The sequence below is a fragment of the Hakea prostrata genome, chromosome 2, assembly GCF_041222555.1.
Source record: "Hakea prostrata isolate BN-2017 chromosome 2, UWA_Hpros_2, whole genome shotgun sequence".
In the NCBI taxonomy this organism is placed as follows: Eukaryota; Viridiplantae; Streptophyta; class Magnoliopsida; order Proteales; family Proteaceae; genus Hakea; species Hakea prostrata.
Window position 1 is genome coordinate 52949410 of NC_142601.1, and position 16694 is coordinate 52966103.

At 35.7% G+C, this 16694-nt stretch overlaps 1 protein-coding gene across 1 annotated transcript; it reads left to right on the plus strand.

Moving 5' to 3' along the window:
* The first annotated feature begins 7929 nt into the window (after positions 1-7929).
* On the plus strand, positions 7930-13601 carry LOC149024853 (putative sulfate transporter 3.3). Its single transcript, XM_089145036.1, has 13 exons — positions 7930-8411; positions 8527-8575; positions 8669-8876; positions 8964-9135; positions 9249-9314; positions 10621-10734; positions 10865-10981; positions 11088-11214; positions 11714-12000; positions 12113-12303; positions 12397-12482; positions 12972-13048; positions 13151-13601. The coding sequence occupies exons 1-13, from the start codon at positions 8097-8099 to the stop codon at positions 13301-13303; spliced, it is 1962 nt and encodes a 653-aa protein (XP_089001162.1). The 5' UTR covers positions 7930-8096; the 3' UTR covers positions 13304-13601.
* The last annotated feature ends 3093 nt before the right edge of the window (positions 13602-16694 follow it).

Below are 16694 nucleotides of genomic sequence, written 5' to 3' on the forward strand. Positions count from 1 at the left end.
AATATATATATATAAGTTATTTTTGTCCGAATTTGCCACCTTAATTAGAAAATGGGTGGGTCCAAAATTAAAGATGAGTAGCCGGTACTCATCTGTCAGCTGAACGGAATATATAGGATAAAATGTCTTAAAATTGAGGTCAAATATTGATCAATGAAATTATCTATTTGTTATCTCAAAACTTTTAGAATTAATTGAACCTCGTCAAAAAAGTCTGGTGCTAAATAGATTAAGTTTCACATGTCTACTTAGTTCCAATGTCTTTATGATGTTTGTTGAATATGGGCCAGTATACATGGGGATTTTTGATCATCACTGCGAACTCAAAACATTAAAAAAAATGTTAGAAACAACATAGAAACAAGCAATGTACGTATAAGGCAGATCAACAATTTACAGTAAATAAGATAGAGAAAGAAGAATAATAGTAAGTACATTTGAGTCAAAAGCACTGATAAACATAACTTCGATTCAAATACAGCAAAGTAACCATGAATGATGAGGTGAGGCATAGATGGATGTACTGTCCCTAAATAGTTTGATTGCTCTTAATAGAATTACCTGCAAAGGAAGTACAGAGGTAATATACAACAATCGAGAGAAATGAAAAACAAAATGACGGAGGGATTTATCTTTTTATCGTACTTAAAACAGAATGCCACTCTCAATAACAACAATGACGATGCTAAGGCAACTCATATGGAGACCACCTATAACAATGATCTAAAGACTGGCTAGCACATAATTGGACTTAACCATGTAGGGTTAGCTGACATCTGAACATCCCTTTCACATACTTAAATGGATGAGTTGGCCAAGGACAACCATTTTTCTCATCAATCTCAATTTGACCAAACTGGGCTATCAAGGGATTCATGAATTCCATGGTTGAGCCTAGCCCACTTGGTGACTGAAATTGGGATATCCTCTACCTCGGATAATGTTATTCTAGTTTACATCCCTGCAGTACACATTCAGAAGAAGAGTCACCTTTGAACACTCACAAAGTAGATTCCCCTTGAAAATGATGACATAACATTAGGATAGTGTTATCCTCTACCATCAAAGGTAGAGAAATCTTAAACGAAAGTTAGCAAGCATCGAAAGATATTAAAGGGCACGTATGTTGTACGTAGCTCTTGCTTTCATTGTCCATTCTCATGTGTTTGGTACGCACTAGCTTATTTGAAATGGACTGTGCGTCAACCCCTTTTTTTTTCCCTTTCCCTTTATATGCATGTATCTCTTTCCCATGCATTGTGGCGAGAGAATAAAGATTGAGATTGCAGTATAGTGCTCAAAAAGAGTTTGTTCCCTTCACCTTACTTCATTAAACCTCCTTATTGCCATTCTTCAACTAATAATAACACTTTAAGGAACCATTGAATAACATACCCATGGGTTATACTAGAAAATGACTTCAACCACCAGCTTTCAGGCATTGGGTTGATCAAGGGCTACCTTTTCTTCCCCCTTTTTTTTTTATGCTCACTGAGCTAGCTATTGCAAGCTAGACAATCTTATCTCCTTGTACACTAAAGTTAATTCCAGAAGTGATCCGAAGGAAATGAAACCTTGACAGGACCAGCACAAATAGACTGATAAAGGGAATAACAAGATTTAAACCCCCCAAAAAAAGAAGGAAAAAAAGTAAAAACAACAAAGAAGATAAAGGGAATAACAAGGAATGGTACACAAGTGGAAATAAAGGAAACTTTTCATCATATGGAGAAGCTTGCACTTCTATTAGATTCTGATTTCTGAAACTTAGAAGGAATCCTCCAGGAATTCCTATCTCTTATCTGCAGGAGTATATCTTGATCACATCCAATGGCTTTAAAGAAAATTAATCATCACAGGAATGCAATAATGGGGCGGTGATCCTCCATCCCAGTGCCCCCACATTGGTGGTCTCCAAGAACTATCTGATAAAATATTATTCATGATTAATCAGTTGGTTTATCTTTTGGTTTCCCTAATATCTGCATTTGGAAGTTTTTTCCATTAGTGAATGATGATGGTGTTTAGTTCTTTTCTTTAGAATCAAAAACTTCATAATTGATCACCAACTAGTAAACCAAACGGTCAAGATGTAGATTGAATCCTCATTGACTTGAGTAGTGAACGTGTCCATATTGTATTTATCAAATCTGACATATACAACCAAGTAGGAGATTTGATGAGAGCAAAAACGGCTACAGGATTAGTTGGAATCAGCATCACTGTCAAGATCGATGGTTTGATCAAGGATATTATCATTTTAACATTTCAAGCCATTATGTTATGGTTTTAGATTAAGGACATGAACAAGTTAGTGACAAATTTTTGTTTTGCTTTGCTTTGCTTTTCTTCCTTTTAAAACAAGGCCCTTTTCTTTACCAAAAGAAGAAGAAAAAAGCAAGGCCCTTTTCCATAATCGCCTTCTTAGCTTTTTGAAAGTGAAGAAGAGAAGAACTCTTTTCATCACCACCAGTTCTTCTTCTACCTATCATGCACCTTCTTTCACTTCTTTCAGATTCTGAATGTTTCTTTAGAGGTCTGTTGTGCCCACCAATATCCCGGAATCCCACAACCTGACCCACACTGACAAGATCTAAAATTTCCTCCCAATACCTGGTGTTGACCTTTGAACAGTGTTTAGTTTGGACTGAGTTTCTTTGGGGGCAGAATCTTTATCATGGATTGATAAAACTAATCAGATGTATTTGAAAAAAAAAGATAAGAGGGAATGTTAGGGTTTAGAGTCTATTATACCCTGAATATCTAGCATGAATACTCACATCGTTCTTTCCTGCTTGTAGTTAGTATTTATAGAAAACATTAGGGTTTACGGTTAATGGATTCTCTCATAATGCTTGGCATACCTTAGATTATTAACTCATCTGATCAAATGTTAGGCAAGAAATGAACAGTAACATGGTTCGCCCCCCGCCAACTCCAGCCCCCGGAACAAAAAAAAGGGGAGGGGGCCTTAAGGGGCACGAGGGCCGGCCAGAAAAGCAACCCATGAGGAGAGAAGACCCCAAGAGAGATGAGCCATCCCTGAAGGGTTGAAGCAAAGTATGGAGGCCGGGGGGGGGGGGGGTTCCCCCCCTCCCGGCCCCCCTCCCTTTAACCGGATTTCACCTCATCCCTTGAGCCGCCTTGTCCTGGTGAGAAGGGCGGGCCCGGGGGGGAGATATTAGAACATAAGTCGGGTGTCTCATTCGGATATTTTGGAGAGTATGAACTCAAATGGACCTCAATAAGAAATAGTGACTATAACACAATGGTATAACTCAGCCAAAAAGATAGTGACAACACAATGGTTATATTCCTGAATCAAACTAGTGACTAAAAGTGGTAGAATCAACCCTTTTTCTTGCTATTTGGCAAACATAAATATTGTTTTACTTTGTACATTCTTTAAAAAGATTTGCTTTTCACCCACGCCATCCATAAGAACTTCTCTTACAATCCTTATTGGATTAAAAATTAAATTAAATAAAAAAAAAACCCACTTTGAATCTTCGATGCAAAGCATTAGTGCAATAAAAGTACTAATCATGTGGGTGAAATAAAATTTAGGAAAAATTTTAAGTACATCCCAAGATAATTGACAAAATGTATGAATACTTCAAAATTATGTCAAATTGGCAATTATTCCCTTTTCCATTAGAACCGTCAAGTTGGTTAAAGAAAATGACAAGTATATCCTTAGTGGTATTATTCTATATCATATATCTTATATTTTATGATATAAAAGGACAAAAGGGGGAAGAAGAAATAATTCATGGAGGAAGAATGAACATGTATTTTAGAATTCCATTTTATTGAGGCAATACTTGAAGTCAAAAGAGACCAAGGGCAATTCAGAATCATAAAATTATCTAACCATGATTTAACATAATTTATTAGTAAAGTGTACTATTGTGCAAATTTATGGAATATTTTGAAGGATCATTTAAACTGAACATAGTTTTGGAATATCAGTGACTTTTCACCAATTATGTTGAGGTGTCCTAGAAATTCATTCTAAAAGCACTTATAGATATTTCTTACAATTTAATATTCTCAAATAACATAACAAGTAAAAATTCTATCTTGTAAAATGGAAGTGATGGGCTTAATTATTAGGGATTTCGAGGGAAAATGTAAGTTAGCGGTCTATTAACCAGGTCAGGCCCAAACTTCTCTTGAAGCTGAAGCCACGGCATTAAGAGATGGAATGCTTTACACATTGGGAGAATGATATGATTTTGTGATTCTAGAATTAGATTGTAACGTTTTTTTTTGTTTGTTTGTTTATTATTTATTTTTATGAAAGAAAATATTCATTAAGTTACTAAAAACACTTACAACCATAAAGTTGAGTTCCATTATATGCTTCCATTGAGGTGGAAAAACCAAGATTGGAGCATTGGGGATGGGAAATTATGAAACATAGCTGTTTGGGTTGTCTTAGCAACATCCATTAACATAGTTGTATGATTTAGAGGCCATATCCCAAAATTTGGTTTTGGTAAAAGATTTGGTAGCTCTTGTAAGTTGCTCCATATCTCTCCTATTTAAAAACCATTTGTTGTTGCTTCTTCTATCCTAGTTTGTAGTCCCAAAAATATTGCCTCTAGAGTATCCACCATTTGCATACTTCCAAAATCAATGTATTGTATATGTTCATTTCTATGTATCCCAACGCTCCATCCTGCAGACCCTAGCTGCTGGTTAAGTACCCCTGCACACATCAAAGCATTATTGTTATAGTAGTGCACCAATTTTTTTCCTCATCTTGTACTATTTCTTCATTGTTTTGTGTTGGTGAGTTGAGGGTTATGATTTCCGTGTCATGTAGCTTTAGAGCTACAATCCAATGGTTCAAACTTTTTAAAACCTTCAAAGGATTAAGAATTTTTTTGTTGGAAAGCCTTTAAATTCCTTTTTTGTCATATGTAATAGCAAGAAATAATAAAAATAGAAAGAAATCATTTGGATTTTTTTTTTGGTAAAGAACCATTTGGATTTGACTTTATCCAACAGTGACTCTAAATTATGACACCAATTAAGGCACATGAAACTTAGGGCCCATTGATTAACCTCACAGTGTTAGATGATATTCTCTATCTAAAATCCAAGTTCATTGAATGTAAAGCCCAATATGTTTTTAGAGAGAGTAAATCATGTGAGGCTTCCTATCTTAGAAGACTCTATCTTCTTTGAGTGAGGTAGTTTACTCTAATTTCACTCATTGAATCCTTTCTTATAGAATTGGACTTTTCAACTATAGCTTGCAGTGTTCTTTTATGAATGAAGTTATTTATCCCAAAAAAATGAAAGTGATGAAAAAAAGGTTTTCAAGAAATAATAAAATATTTTGTTTAGGCATGATAATTTCACTAAATTAGGTTTGGGTTTATTTTTATTTTTATTTTTATTATAAATACCGTTATGAGGATATCTTGCTAGAATTTTTGTTGGGGTTTACGCTTCAAAAAAAAAAAAAAAAAAAAAAATCCTTCCCAATTACAGTCAATCATTACAGCAGCTTTATTGCACATCCATTTGATTTTAGTTTTGGGCCCAATCTCATCCCTTTTTCTCACGGTCTAAAAGAAACGGTTGGAAACTTTCAAAAAGAAGACTGGCTTTCTCAAGTTTCGTGCTTTTTTCATCTATTCTGTAGGCCCACGTCTCTCTTGTCACCTTTGTTGTAGGGTCTACCCACACTGATAAGTACCAATTGTAGTCACACTCGCATTACTTTAAATTATATATTATTAACATTATTTTGATTTAAATGTTTCACTCATGTTGAAGATCCCAAGATACCAGATGGATTTCTTTTTTTGGGTTGTCAACCCTGGTTTTCCAAGGCTTTGCCTTGACTAATCTGGTGTTCTAAGGTCGCATACCTTGCTGTAGTGGGTGAGTCTCCTAATGGGAATTTTTTACATCCACAAAGTTTCAATACTAGAATCTTGCTTAAGCGGACCAAAGCGCTTACCACTTGGACTAACCCCCGTTGGTTAGTGTCGGAAATTTTTGATTGAACAAGAGGTGACTTATCCAGTCTAACTGTCAAATTGATAAAGATGACACCTCATCTTTCAAACACAAATGAAAAAATGGTTGAATTTAAATTCAAAAGAAGATACGCGTTGACGCACACGAAAAAATAAATTTTAAATTTAAATTCAAGTATACATGGAAAGAATATGAATTTAAATTAAATAGACACATAGATGGAAAGAATTTGAATTTAAATCCATATTAATTATGACATTTAATAATTGTGTAGAAAATTAATTCCAATGTTTATAATGAATGATTCTTGTATATAAATGCTCTTTAATGATTATTTATAGTCAAATTAATGAAAATGATTCATTCCATTCTTAACATGATATTAAAGCCATTTTCTATTCTAAGATGGGCTGTCATCTTATCACAAACCTATTTGATACGTTTCTTTAACATCACCCTAAATAGGGGTGAGTACTTTGGGGGTATCATAAGAAAATATTTTGAGTATTTCACTAGAGAAGTGAAGATAAAACAATCAAAATTAGATTAATTGGAGAGATAGAAAATGAAAATCCTGGTGAGGACTGGCTCGTAGATATTTTAACATTTGCATCAGTGCAATATAATAGTATACACAAAGAGCATCATCATAGGTCTGAACTTTAATATGATCTTTTAATTCCTGGCAGATAGAAAAGTACATTTCAAGGTTCCTATATCTGAGTGTATCAAGGTTACTATATCTAAGTTGAGCTTTTTTTGTCATTAAAATACTCACCATTTTGTTTACTTTGCATTATTTTGGCTCACCGACTATCTCCTAGGGAAGGTCGGATCACCCGGTCAATGGAGAACAATATTTTCACTAATATTGTTCCAAATCTGGAGTTTATCTATAGGCTAGTGCTAATTTAAAAAAAAAAAAAGAGGTAAAGATTTAAGTGTATTCGGTCCACCCAAAGTTGGATGGATCGCGACGGAGAGCTAATCCGGACTCCTCCCCAGAACCCGAATGAATATCAGCGATCCCAAAATGGATGGATGCCATATAGACTCCAATGAATATCAGCATCTCAAAATATGGTTCAATTCATTTTGGGAAAAAACTGGTTTTGCACACAAATCCTCTGCATTCGTGCATTTGGCTGTTGGATGTCCTGCTCGTGGTTACTTAGGTTGGTTGGTTGGTACCACGGTCAAGGCATCTAGCGGCGAGTCGAGATCCTTTGCTCCGGGGCAGAGGATCCATCCACCCCGCTCCTGCGGTGGGGCCCGGCTTGCCAGCGTCGGGCCCGGCTTGCCAGCGTCGGGCACGGTGGGCCCCACCCTCTTTGTGAAGGTGGGCAGCGGGGAGCAGAGGATCCAAATTCTCTAGCGGCCGGACGCACGCCGAAATAAGGAAAGATGATTAACATGCAGGATCCATATATGGCACACAGATGGAGAAATGTAAACAAGAATGGCATGTTATAATCAGAAGAGTAAAAAGAGTGGCTTCTCTGTTCTCTCTCTCTCTCTCTCTGCTTTGTGTAATAAAGAATCCCAGAGCTATCATCTTCGTAAGTTTTCAAAAGCATGCAGTGGTTTTTGAGAGGCGGACATCTCCATGAAGAAGAAAGCGAAACCTGCCAATAATGTCTCATATTGAGCAACCCACGAGAGCCAAGTTCCCGGCACACTTGTCAAAGTTCCCCCAACGGTTCTCAGCCCATCCACCCGCTTTAACTCTCTCTCTCTCTCTCTCTCTCTCTTTTGCTTTGCGTGTGAGTCTTTTTATTTGGTAAAATGCATGCCATGCCTGTAAGTCACCGTCACTGCAGGGGTTAGTGTTTCTGGCCTTGTCGATTTTTGTATGAGCTTTTCAGGTAAAGAGAGTGGGCTCACAGCGCAACCACAAAGCTAAAGCACTCACATAAGGTTAATCATCTCATACCTCATATCCCCCCACAACCCATAAACGCCTCTCCCTTTAACTGTTCATTACTAGTCGATTGATGGGAGAGCAGCCAAACTCATAGTTCATCGAATACAATAAGATTCAGAGAGGCGACAGAAACATTACCTCCTCCATCCACTTCTCAACACTCACCCCAACCATGGAGCCTACACAACCAAATGTGAATAATTTGATCGGTTCAGCATCCTTGGAGATATCCATGCCTGTGGAGTATCACAGGGTTGTCCCACCTCCACATAAGAGTACATTCGATAAGCTCAAGAACAGGTTCAAGGAGACCTTCTTCCCTGATGACCCTCTTCGCCAATTCAAAGGCCAATCACCCAAACGAAAGTGGATTCTTGGAGCTCAATACATCTTTCCTTTGCTTCAATGGGGTCCCAATTACAGTTTCAAGCTCTTCAAATCGGATATTGTTGCCGGTCTCACCATTGCAAGTTTAGCCATTCCCCAGGTTTGCACCTTTCAATTCTCCCATTTCTGTTATTTGGTTTACTTGTTATATCTAACCCATTTCGATCACCTCTGCTAATTTAATCCCTTTTTTTATTCCCTCCCCTCCTTCCCAGGGAATCAGCTATGCTCAGCTAGCCAATCTTCCACCTATTATTGGTCTTTGTAAGTTACATCTCCTTCAATTCTCTCAGCTTATATATCCATAGATCATTTGATTCAGTTCTATATATGCACCACATGACTGCCTATCTGCAGATTCTAGCTTTGTCCCACCTCTTGTGTATGCTCTGTTTGGGAGCTCAAGGCACCTTGCTGTTGGCCCAGTGTCTATTGCTTCTCTTATCTTAGGGTCCATGCTTCGGCAAGAAGTATCTCCCACCAAAGAACCTCTCCTGTATGTTCAGCTGGCCTTCACTTCAACCTTCTTTGCTGGTGTAGTCCAAGCTTCTCTTGGAATTCTAAGGTAATTAAAATAGTTAGAACCAACCTTTTTCTCGTTCTTCTTTCTTTAGTGGAGGATTTTAAGGTTTGAATTGATTGTCCTTTGCAGGCTTGGATTTATAATTGATTACCTGTCAAAGGCAACCCTTATTGGGTTCATGGCCGGAGCTGCAATAATAGTGTCTCTGCAACAACTGAAAAGCCTGCTTGGCGTCGAGCATTTCACCAAACAAATGGGTCTGGTTCCTGTTCTAAGCTCTGTCTTTCACACAACAAAAGAGGTGATGGTGATTTCTCTGTAATTGATTGCCAGAAGCAACTGTTAAAATCAGCTTCTCTGATCTTTGGGGGTTTTTATTTATTTATTTATTTTTATCGGTGGCTTATTGTGCAGTGGTCATGGCAAACCATTCTGATGGGCTTCTGCTTTCTATTGGTGCTCCTTGTGGCGAGACACGTAGTACGTTATTACTCATTATTTTGCATTGCAGATGCTTCACATATGATTACCAAAAAAAATAAAAATGCTTCACATCTAATTGAGGGAATTATATTTTTTTTTATTATTTTTTTTTAAATCTCTTTAGAGAAAATTTTTAGTCTCTTTGGTCTCATTAGTTTTATCTCTAATTTTCTTATAAATGAACTCTTGTCTCTCTTTCTTTCATGTCATCAATTTTTTCATTTGTTTTTTATTTATTTATTTTTATTTTTTATGAATCTGTTAAATGTGATATAGTAAATTTTTTTCCTTTTTCCTTCTTTGTTAGAATTTTTATTTTTATTTTATTGTTATTTATTTTCATTTGAGGTAAAACAAAAATAAATAAATTATTTTAAATAGATTGAGAAAGAAAAAATATATATATAAATACAGCCAAAGCAAAGTTGCTCTTAGTGAAGAGGTTGTGAGTTCGATTCTCACTAAAGCGTCTTCCCTAAGGATGTAGTCAAATTGTAGGTCCAAATAAACCTAGCTCTGCCTCTAAAAAAACAAAAAATTTAATTTTATTTAATGGATTTATACAAAAAGAAAAAAACAAAACTTTTTTTTTAGAAAGAGAGAAAAAATTACATCTAAGTCCGATTTGCTAGAAAGAGAGAGAAAAAATATAAAATAATTAATGAAAAATAATATAAAAAAAATCAAACAATCGATTAAATAGAGATAATTTGACTATTTCAAAATATCAGGGGAAGAAGGGGTCCAAATTCTCTCCACTCAGGCATGTTGTCCTGTCATGCCTCTAGCCCTCATAAAGTGTCTGACATAAGCTTACCTATGTATCTAGATCCTCTCCACCCAGGCACGTTGTCTTATCATGCCTCCACCCCTCATAATGGGTGTGACCCAAGCCTGCTTGTGGTACACAGGTAAGACCAAATGTGAGGAGGCAGTAGCTAGGTGGAGAGGATAAAACTTTTTTGAGAATCAAAGAAGGAATAAAGAGAAAACAAAAATTAAATATAGGGGAAAATTTAAATTAAAAATTATAATAATTAATCCATAAGAACTAAACAAATCTTGATTTGGTTTGCCCCCCCCCCCAAAAAAAAAAAAAAAAATCTTCTCTGGAAAGTCCAAATATTAGTTAATCCATAAGAACCTCGAACCTGGGCTGGGCCCAAATATGCAGCGGGCCCAGCCCAGTTGGGTTTAACCACTCGGACCCGACTGTCCCTGTCATATACTCATTTTCTAAATTCTAATTCGTTTCTTGCAGTGATTTTTTAAATTGTATTTTCTAACCCGCATTCGTTTACAGAGCTCGAAAAAGCCGAAGTTCTTCTGGGTTTCAGCCGGTGCTCCACTTGCGTCTGTAATTCTTTCTACGCTTTTGGTTTTTGCATTCAAAGCTCAAAATCATGGCATCAGCGTGGTAAGCTCAACGCATCAGTCTCCATTATTTTCTTACAGTTCTCATTTGATCCGTGCTTTTGTTGCGCAAATCTCATGCTGTTCTATTGATCTCACTTGACTTTTTCTTTGAAAATATATATATATACTAGATAGGGAAGTTACAGCAAGGAGTGAACCCTCCCTCATGGAGAATGTTAACTTTCAATGGAAGTCACTTAGGGCTGGTCATGAAAACAGGGCTCATCACTGGAATCATCTCCCTCACTGTGAGTTATTCTTCTTTAATAATTCTTAAAGAGAAAAGAATAATTACTCTTTCTAATCCAGCTGATGAATTCGCTGTTAAGTAGTAAAAGAATTTACTTAACTCAGGAAGGAATAGCAGTGGGAAGAACTTTTGCTGCACTCAAGAACTACCAAGTAGATGGAAACAAGGAAATGATTGCAATAGGATTGATGAACGTAGTTGGCTCCTGCACCTCTTGCTATGTTACTACAGGTGAGCATCAATCCACTCCTTGCCACCCCCCCCCCCCCTCTAATTTATTTGTTTCAGAGTTACATCTCATGTAAGAAACTTGGCCAGATTCAATTTCCATTTTCATAGCCAATCTTATTCTTATATGTCGTGATTCAGTATCACTGTGTTAATATATCTAGGGCTCATCCTGAAAAGGTTGCCCAAATCCTTTTAAGCCTTAATAGTAGGTTATGCATGTCAAACGCAGGATTGTTGTTCATCTCCCTCACCAAGCAAGTGTACATGTTGGAATGGAAAATTTTCCCTCTCCATCCTCGATGCAGAGGAGTTGCCAAGCCTTGGCCTCGCATATACTAGTAATGGGACTTGGGGTAAAAACCCTTTTTTAGAAACCACTTAGAACTTAGAAGGCGTCTTTAGTCATTATAAGCCTTCACATTAAACTACTCACGTCTGATGTTTAGCCTAGTTTCATGTGAAATTCCAATACCCTGATAAGAGTTAAAATGGGTTGCAGGTGCTTTCTCTCGATCTGCTGTGAATCACAATGCAGGGGCAAAAACTGCTTTCTCTAACATAGTAATGGCAGTGACAGTGATGGTGACACTTCTCTTCCTTATGCCTCTGTTCCGCTACACACCAAATGTTGTACTGGGTGCAATCATAGTCACAGCAGTTATTGGCCTAATTGATATCCCCGCAGCTTGTGTCATATGGAAGATCGATAAATTTGATTTCTTAGTGTTGATATGTGCATTTTTGGGTGTCCTTTTCATCTCTGTTCAGGATGGACTTTCCATTGCAGTAAGTTCCTCACAGTGCAATTCAAACTGGCCTTTTTTGAGGCCATTGTTCACTTCTAGTGTGAACTTCTGAGTATGTTCATCATAGCGTGTACTGACCTTAATACTTGTAGGTGGGGATGTCTCTATTCAAGATCCTCCTACAAATCACTAGGCCTAAAACAGTGATGTTAGGAAATATTCCTGGAACTGATGTTTATCGCAATCTTCATCACTATAAGGAAGCCAGAAGAATTCCAGGTTTTCTGATTCTAGGCATCGAATCTCCAATTAATTTTGCAAATAGCAACTATCTCAATGAAAGGTCTGTGATCATGTTGTTTTCCCGAGGTTTGTGATCTTGATAAAAAAAATTCTTTTAGTATGCCTACTGTTCTTATTTCTGATTCATTTACAGGATCTCAAGGTGGTTGGAGGAATATGAAGCAGAAGAGGGGGATGAAAAACTATCAGATCTTCAATTTCTAATCCTAGACATGACAGGTATGTGATATCAATGTGCCCACTTCAGTTTCCTTTTTTCGGTTTGCATTATCTGGAGATAGCTTCTCAAGCATATAAAGGCAACAAGGATTTGAAAGGATCAATATTGAAATATAATTCTGCCACTGACAAGTGACAACATCTCAAACCACCTAAATTTCAACATTGACTTTTGATGGTAATGATTTTCTCCATTACATAGGCTACTATTTGGTGCTGATCATAAAAATCATCTTTTCAAAATATTTTTATAAACCCTGTAAAGTTGAATAATCTCCCTCGGTTTATAAGTGACCCATTACGAAAATTTTCAAGATGTTTGACTCACATTGGCTCCTTGTTTGAGCCTTGGGGGTAGGTGAACTTGAATTAGCTTGTCTTAGGATTTAGAGATAAGATTACCAGTGGAATTGTAGGAGTGAAGGAGCATTACACATGCTTATACTTCTACTGCAATCTCAGTACTGGTTTTTTCATGTTGGTTTTCAGCTGTTAGTTCCATTGATACCAGCGGAGTTTCACTTATAAAGGATTTGAAGAAGACAATGATGAAACGCGGACTTGAGGCAAGGACTGATTTTTATCCTGCTCTTTACTTTTTCACTTGGACTTCCTTGATTTTGACTACTGTTTGCTAATAGTATAAGAGGTTGGTTAATGTCTCACAGCTTGTGTTGGTTAATCCTGTGGCTGAAGTAATGGAGAAATTACAAAAGTCAAGTCAAGCACAAGACATAATGCCATCTGATTGCCTATACTTGACAGTTGGAGAGGCTGTGGCTTCATTGTCATCCCTGATGAAGGGGAAGGCATCAATTTAACTTTTATGTATAAATGATGGAGAAATAAACCATATTATTATCTTCTTCCTTAGAGCTTAGAAATATAAAGCTACTTGAAATTGTATCTATAACTGGTTTTAAACCCAAATCCTAACCTCTATGTTGTTGCTGTTGCATAGTTTGCTTCTGTTAAATTTTCAACAACTTGCACCCCTTGTGATAAGATAAAGTTAATTTTTCCCTTTATTTGTTTGACATTGGGAAGTGAATAATTGTCAGGAGATGTTCAATTGTCCAAATGGAGAAGGTTGTCTCAATCTACAGGGTGGAATGGCTTCTTTCACACACTCCTATATTCTGCTCTGGGTGAGTGAAATCAAAGGGAACCATATTCATTCTCTATTCATGGCTTCATTGTCTCTGGTAACTCCCTGCCATTTTTGGTTCTCCATCTCCCTTAGGAGATGTTCAATTGTCCAAATGGAGAAGGTTGTCTCAATCTACAGAGTGGAATGGCTTCTTTCACACACTCCTATATTCTGCTCTGGGTGAGTGAAATCAAAGGGAACCATATTGATTCTCTATTCATGGCTTCATTCTCTCTGGTAACTTCCTGCCATTTTTGGTTCTCCATCTCCCTTAGCAGTGTGAATTCAAACCACCAAAACTGCAGAAAAGAAAAAATAAAGTTTAAGTACACTAGTTTGAAATGTGAACCCCTCCATATATCTTTGTGGAGCCTTTACAAGCGACCAGTTAAATTTTGGTGCTTGTTCACTTCTGAGATGGAAATGCATTAAATCTGAGTGCTACAAACTGAACAAATACAAATAGCTATTAAGTTTATAACATGATAACATGAGACCTAGAAAAAACTGAAAGCTTATTGGATCAAAAAACTAAAACTGGCTAATGGTTTGGTTCTGGATTCAGCTAAAACTAGATTGAACCAGCCGATTGACATACACAAATTATGATACGCAATGGTTCCACATTCACCGTTATCTTGTTTTATCAACTATTACATGACTGTACTATATGTAAAACTAATGAATCTTCACATGAAAATCATCTATAAAGACCATGAGATTGCCATTAGAAATGATGAGATCCTACAGCAAAACGATTTAAACTTACTACATGAAACAGAATTCTGTTGATGCAACTTCTACGATTGATTAAAAAAAGGACAAAAAAACTTGTGATATTGGAGGAAACCAATAAGTAAGCATTTATTTATTTTTTCTATTTCTCTATTTTTTTTCCAACTCAGAACTCTATGTTTTCAAAATGCTAGAATTTATTAGTCACCATAAATGATCTCCTCTTTTGACATGTTATTGCAATTTCAAACAATAAAAATACAATGGGTGGGCAAATACCAATAATTCACTTAAATATAACCCAAAACAATGTGTAAACTCATCTGAAACTTTATCATTGAAAAAAAAAACTCATATGAAGCATTCCCAGATTATTTTTTTTTCAGGTTAATGGTAGAACACAAAGAATTCCAAGTCACTGAATCCATCTTGACTATGACTATTAACAAAAACTCCGACACCTTGAAGCAAATCGTTTGATTCATCCTTGATGCAAATCGTTGCTGTAATTTTAGTTTAATATGTTAAATAAAATTAGGTTTTGTTTTTATTAAATAATTTTATAGTTTAATTATATATTAGGTGAAAATGGGTTTATTTAGTTTTTTTGTACATTAGTTGAAAATTGGTTTATTTTGAGTAGAGTGAGATAGAGCTCAGTGGAATGTTACATGGGATTTCAGGTGTATACATGGTACAATCACTTAGAACTGGAAGACTCGGTGATGAGATTTCGATGGGTATAGATAGTTTTGTTTATGGATCTAAGGGTTTATTTAACATGTTTTTATTTTGTTGTGAAAAATAACAACGCAAATGTATGTTGTCGTAATAAGTAATGTAATGATAAGAGAATCGATCCCTAGACGACTATATATTAAGTATCAAATTAATTATACCAATTTTATTCGAACAAATAATAAGGAAGAGAATTATTCTAAACTATAATGTGAATTGAAATTTAAATTGAGATCTGTTAATAATTAAAAACCTAGGAGTCAGATTTCACCATAATTAAGCATTCCTACCCTTTGATCCATCTTTATAACCTGAAATATGTTTTTCAGATTGATAGTCAAGATTCCCTTCCCTATCTATTAGTCTCTCTCGAGTACTAATAAAAATTCCCTCACCCATTATATTTCTATGTGGATTAAAACAACTCAGAAATCATTAAATTCTATGAATTCCCATGTAACAACTACACAAACTTTTGACAAAAAAAAAAAAAAAAAACTAAAAACTACTACATAAACTATGTAAGTATATTTCTATACTACATGTAATTCATGGCTTTTACTCCAATGAACTAAACACATAAATCCCCTCTCGGTTCATTATAACTAACGAATCAGTTGATTAGTGGTCAATTAATCAAAAGCATGAATAATAGAAGTAAAGACTCAATCAAAGAAAACAATATTCAGAATTATATTGATGAATTCAAGAGTGGAAATTCAAAGATACACTACATCTAATCCCTAGAAAAATTAAATTAGTTTATACTATAAATTAAAAACATCACAGAAGAATTCGAGAATTTTGAAAGAAAATGAAGAAAAACTTATTCCTAAAATTCAAATCTCCAAAGCCAACTTTCATCTTCTACGCTCCTCGAAAGCTCCAAAAACGTCTTCTATGCTCCTCCAAAGCTCCAAAAACTTCTTCTATGCTCTTCCAAAGCTCCAAAAACGTTTCTCTATTGCTAGAGTATGCTCTCTTTTTATAGAGTAATTTCCTAGATTAAACTCAGAGAATCAAACTCAAAGTTCCTATTTGACTCAACTAATGAGGGTTTTGGCGTACAAATCAGACTAACTTAGAGATCTCGAATGCAATCCTACCGTTGAATTTTAATATCAAGAAGTCGTGAAGCTCTCCAAAAAAAATCAGCTTAATCGGATACCGAATGACCATCCGATGAAGGGCTTGATCGAAACTGGACAGAGACACTCAAAAACGAGATTTTTCTCTTAAAAACTTTGAATAAGATTCTTTTTCCTCTTTTTATTTCTTTGATCAAATCCCAAATAGGAAAATAAAATATTGAAGCATGTAAGGACCCATTCTCTCGATTTGAGGAAGGAAGCTTTTAGAGTGCACTGTAACTAGATGAATAAGACTTTCATTTTTAAGTGAAATAAAATCTAGCTTGGTTCCATTAGGACTTTCTTTACAGAATTTTTCAATAATATCATTGCAGATTTGATTTATAATTTCCTACATGTAAAGTAATAAATCTTAATTAAAATTTTCTAGAAAATATATAAAATCATCAAAATTATAGAAATTAAAGTAAATGATGCAACATATTCATTTTCATATCA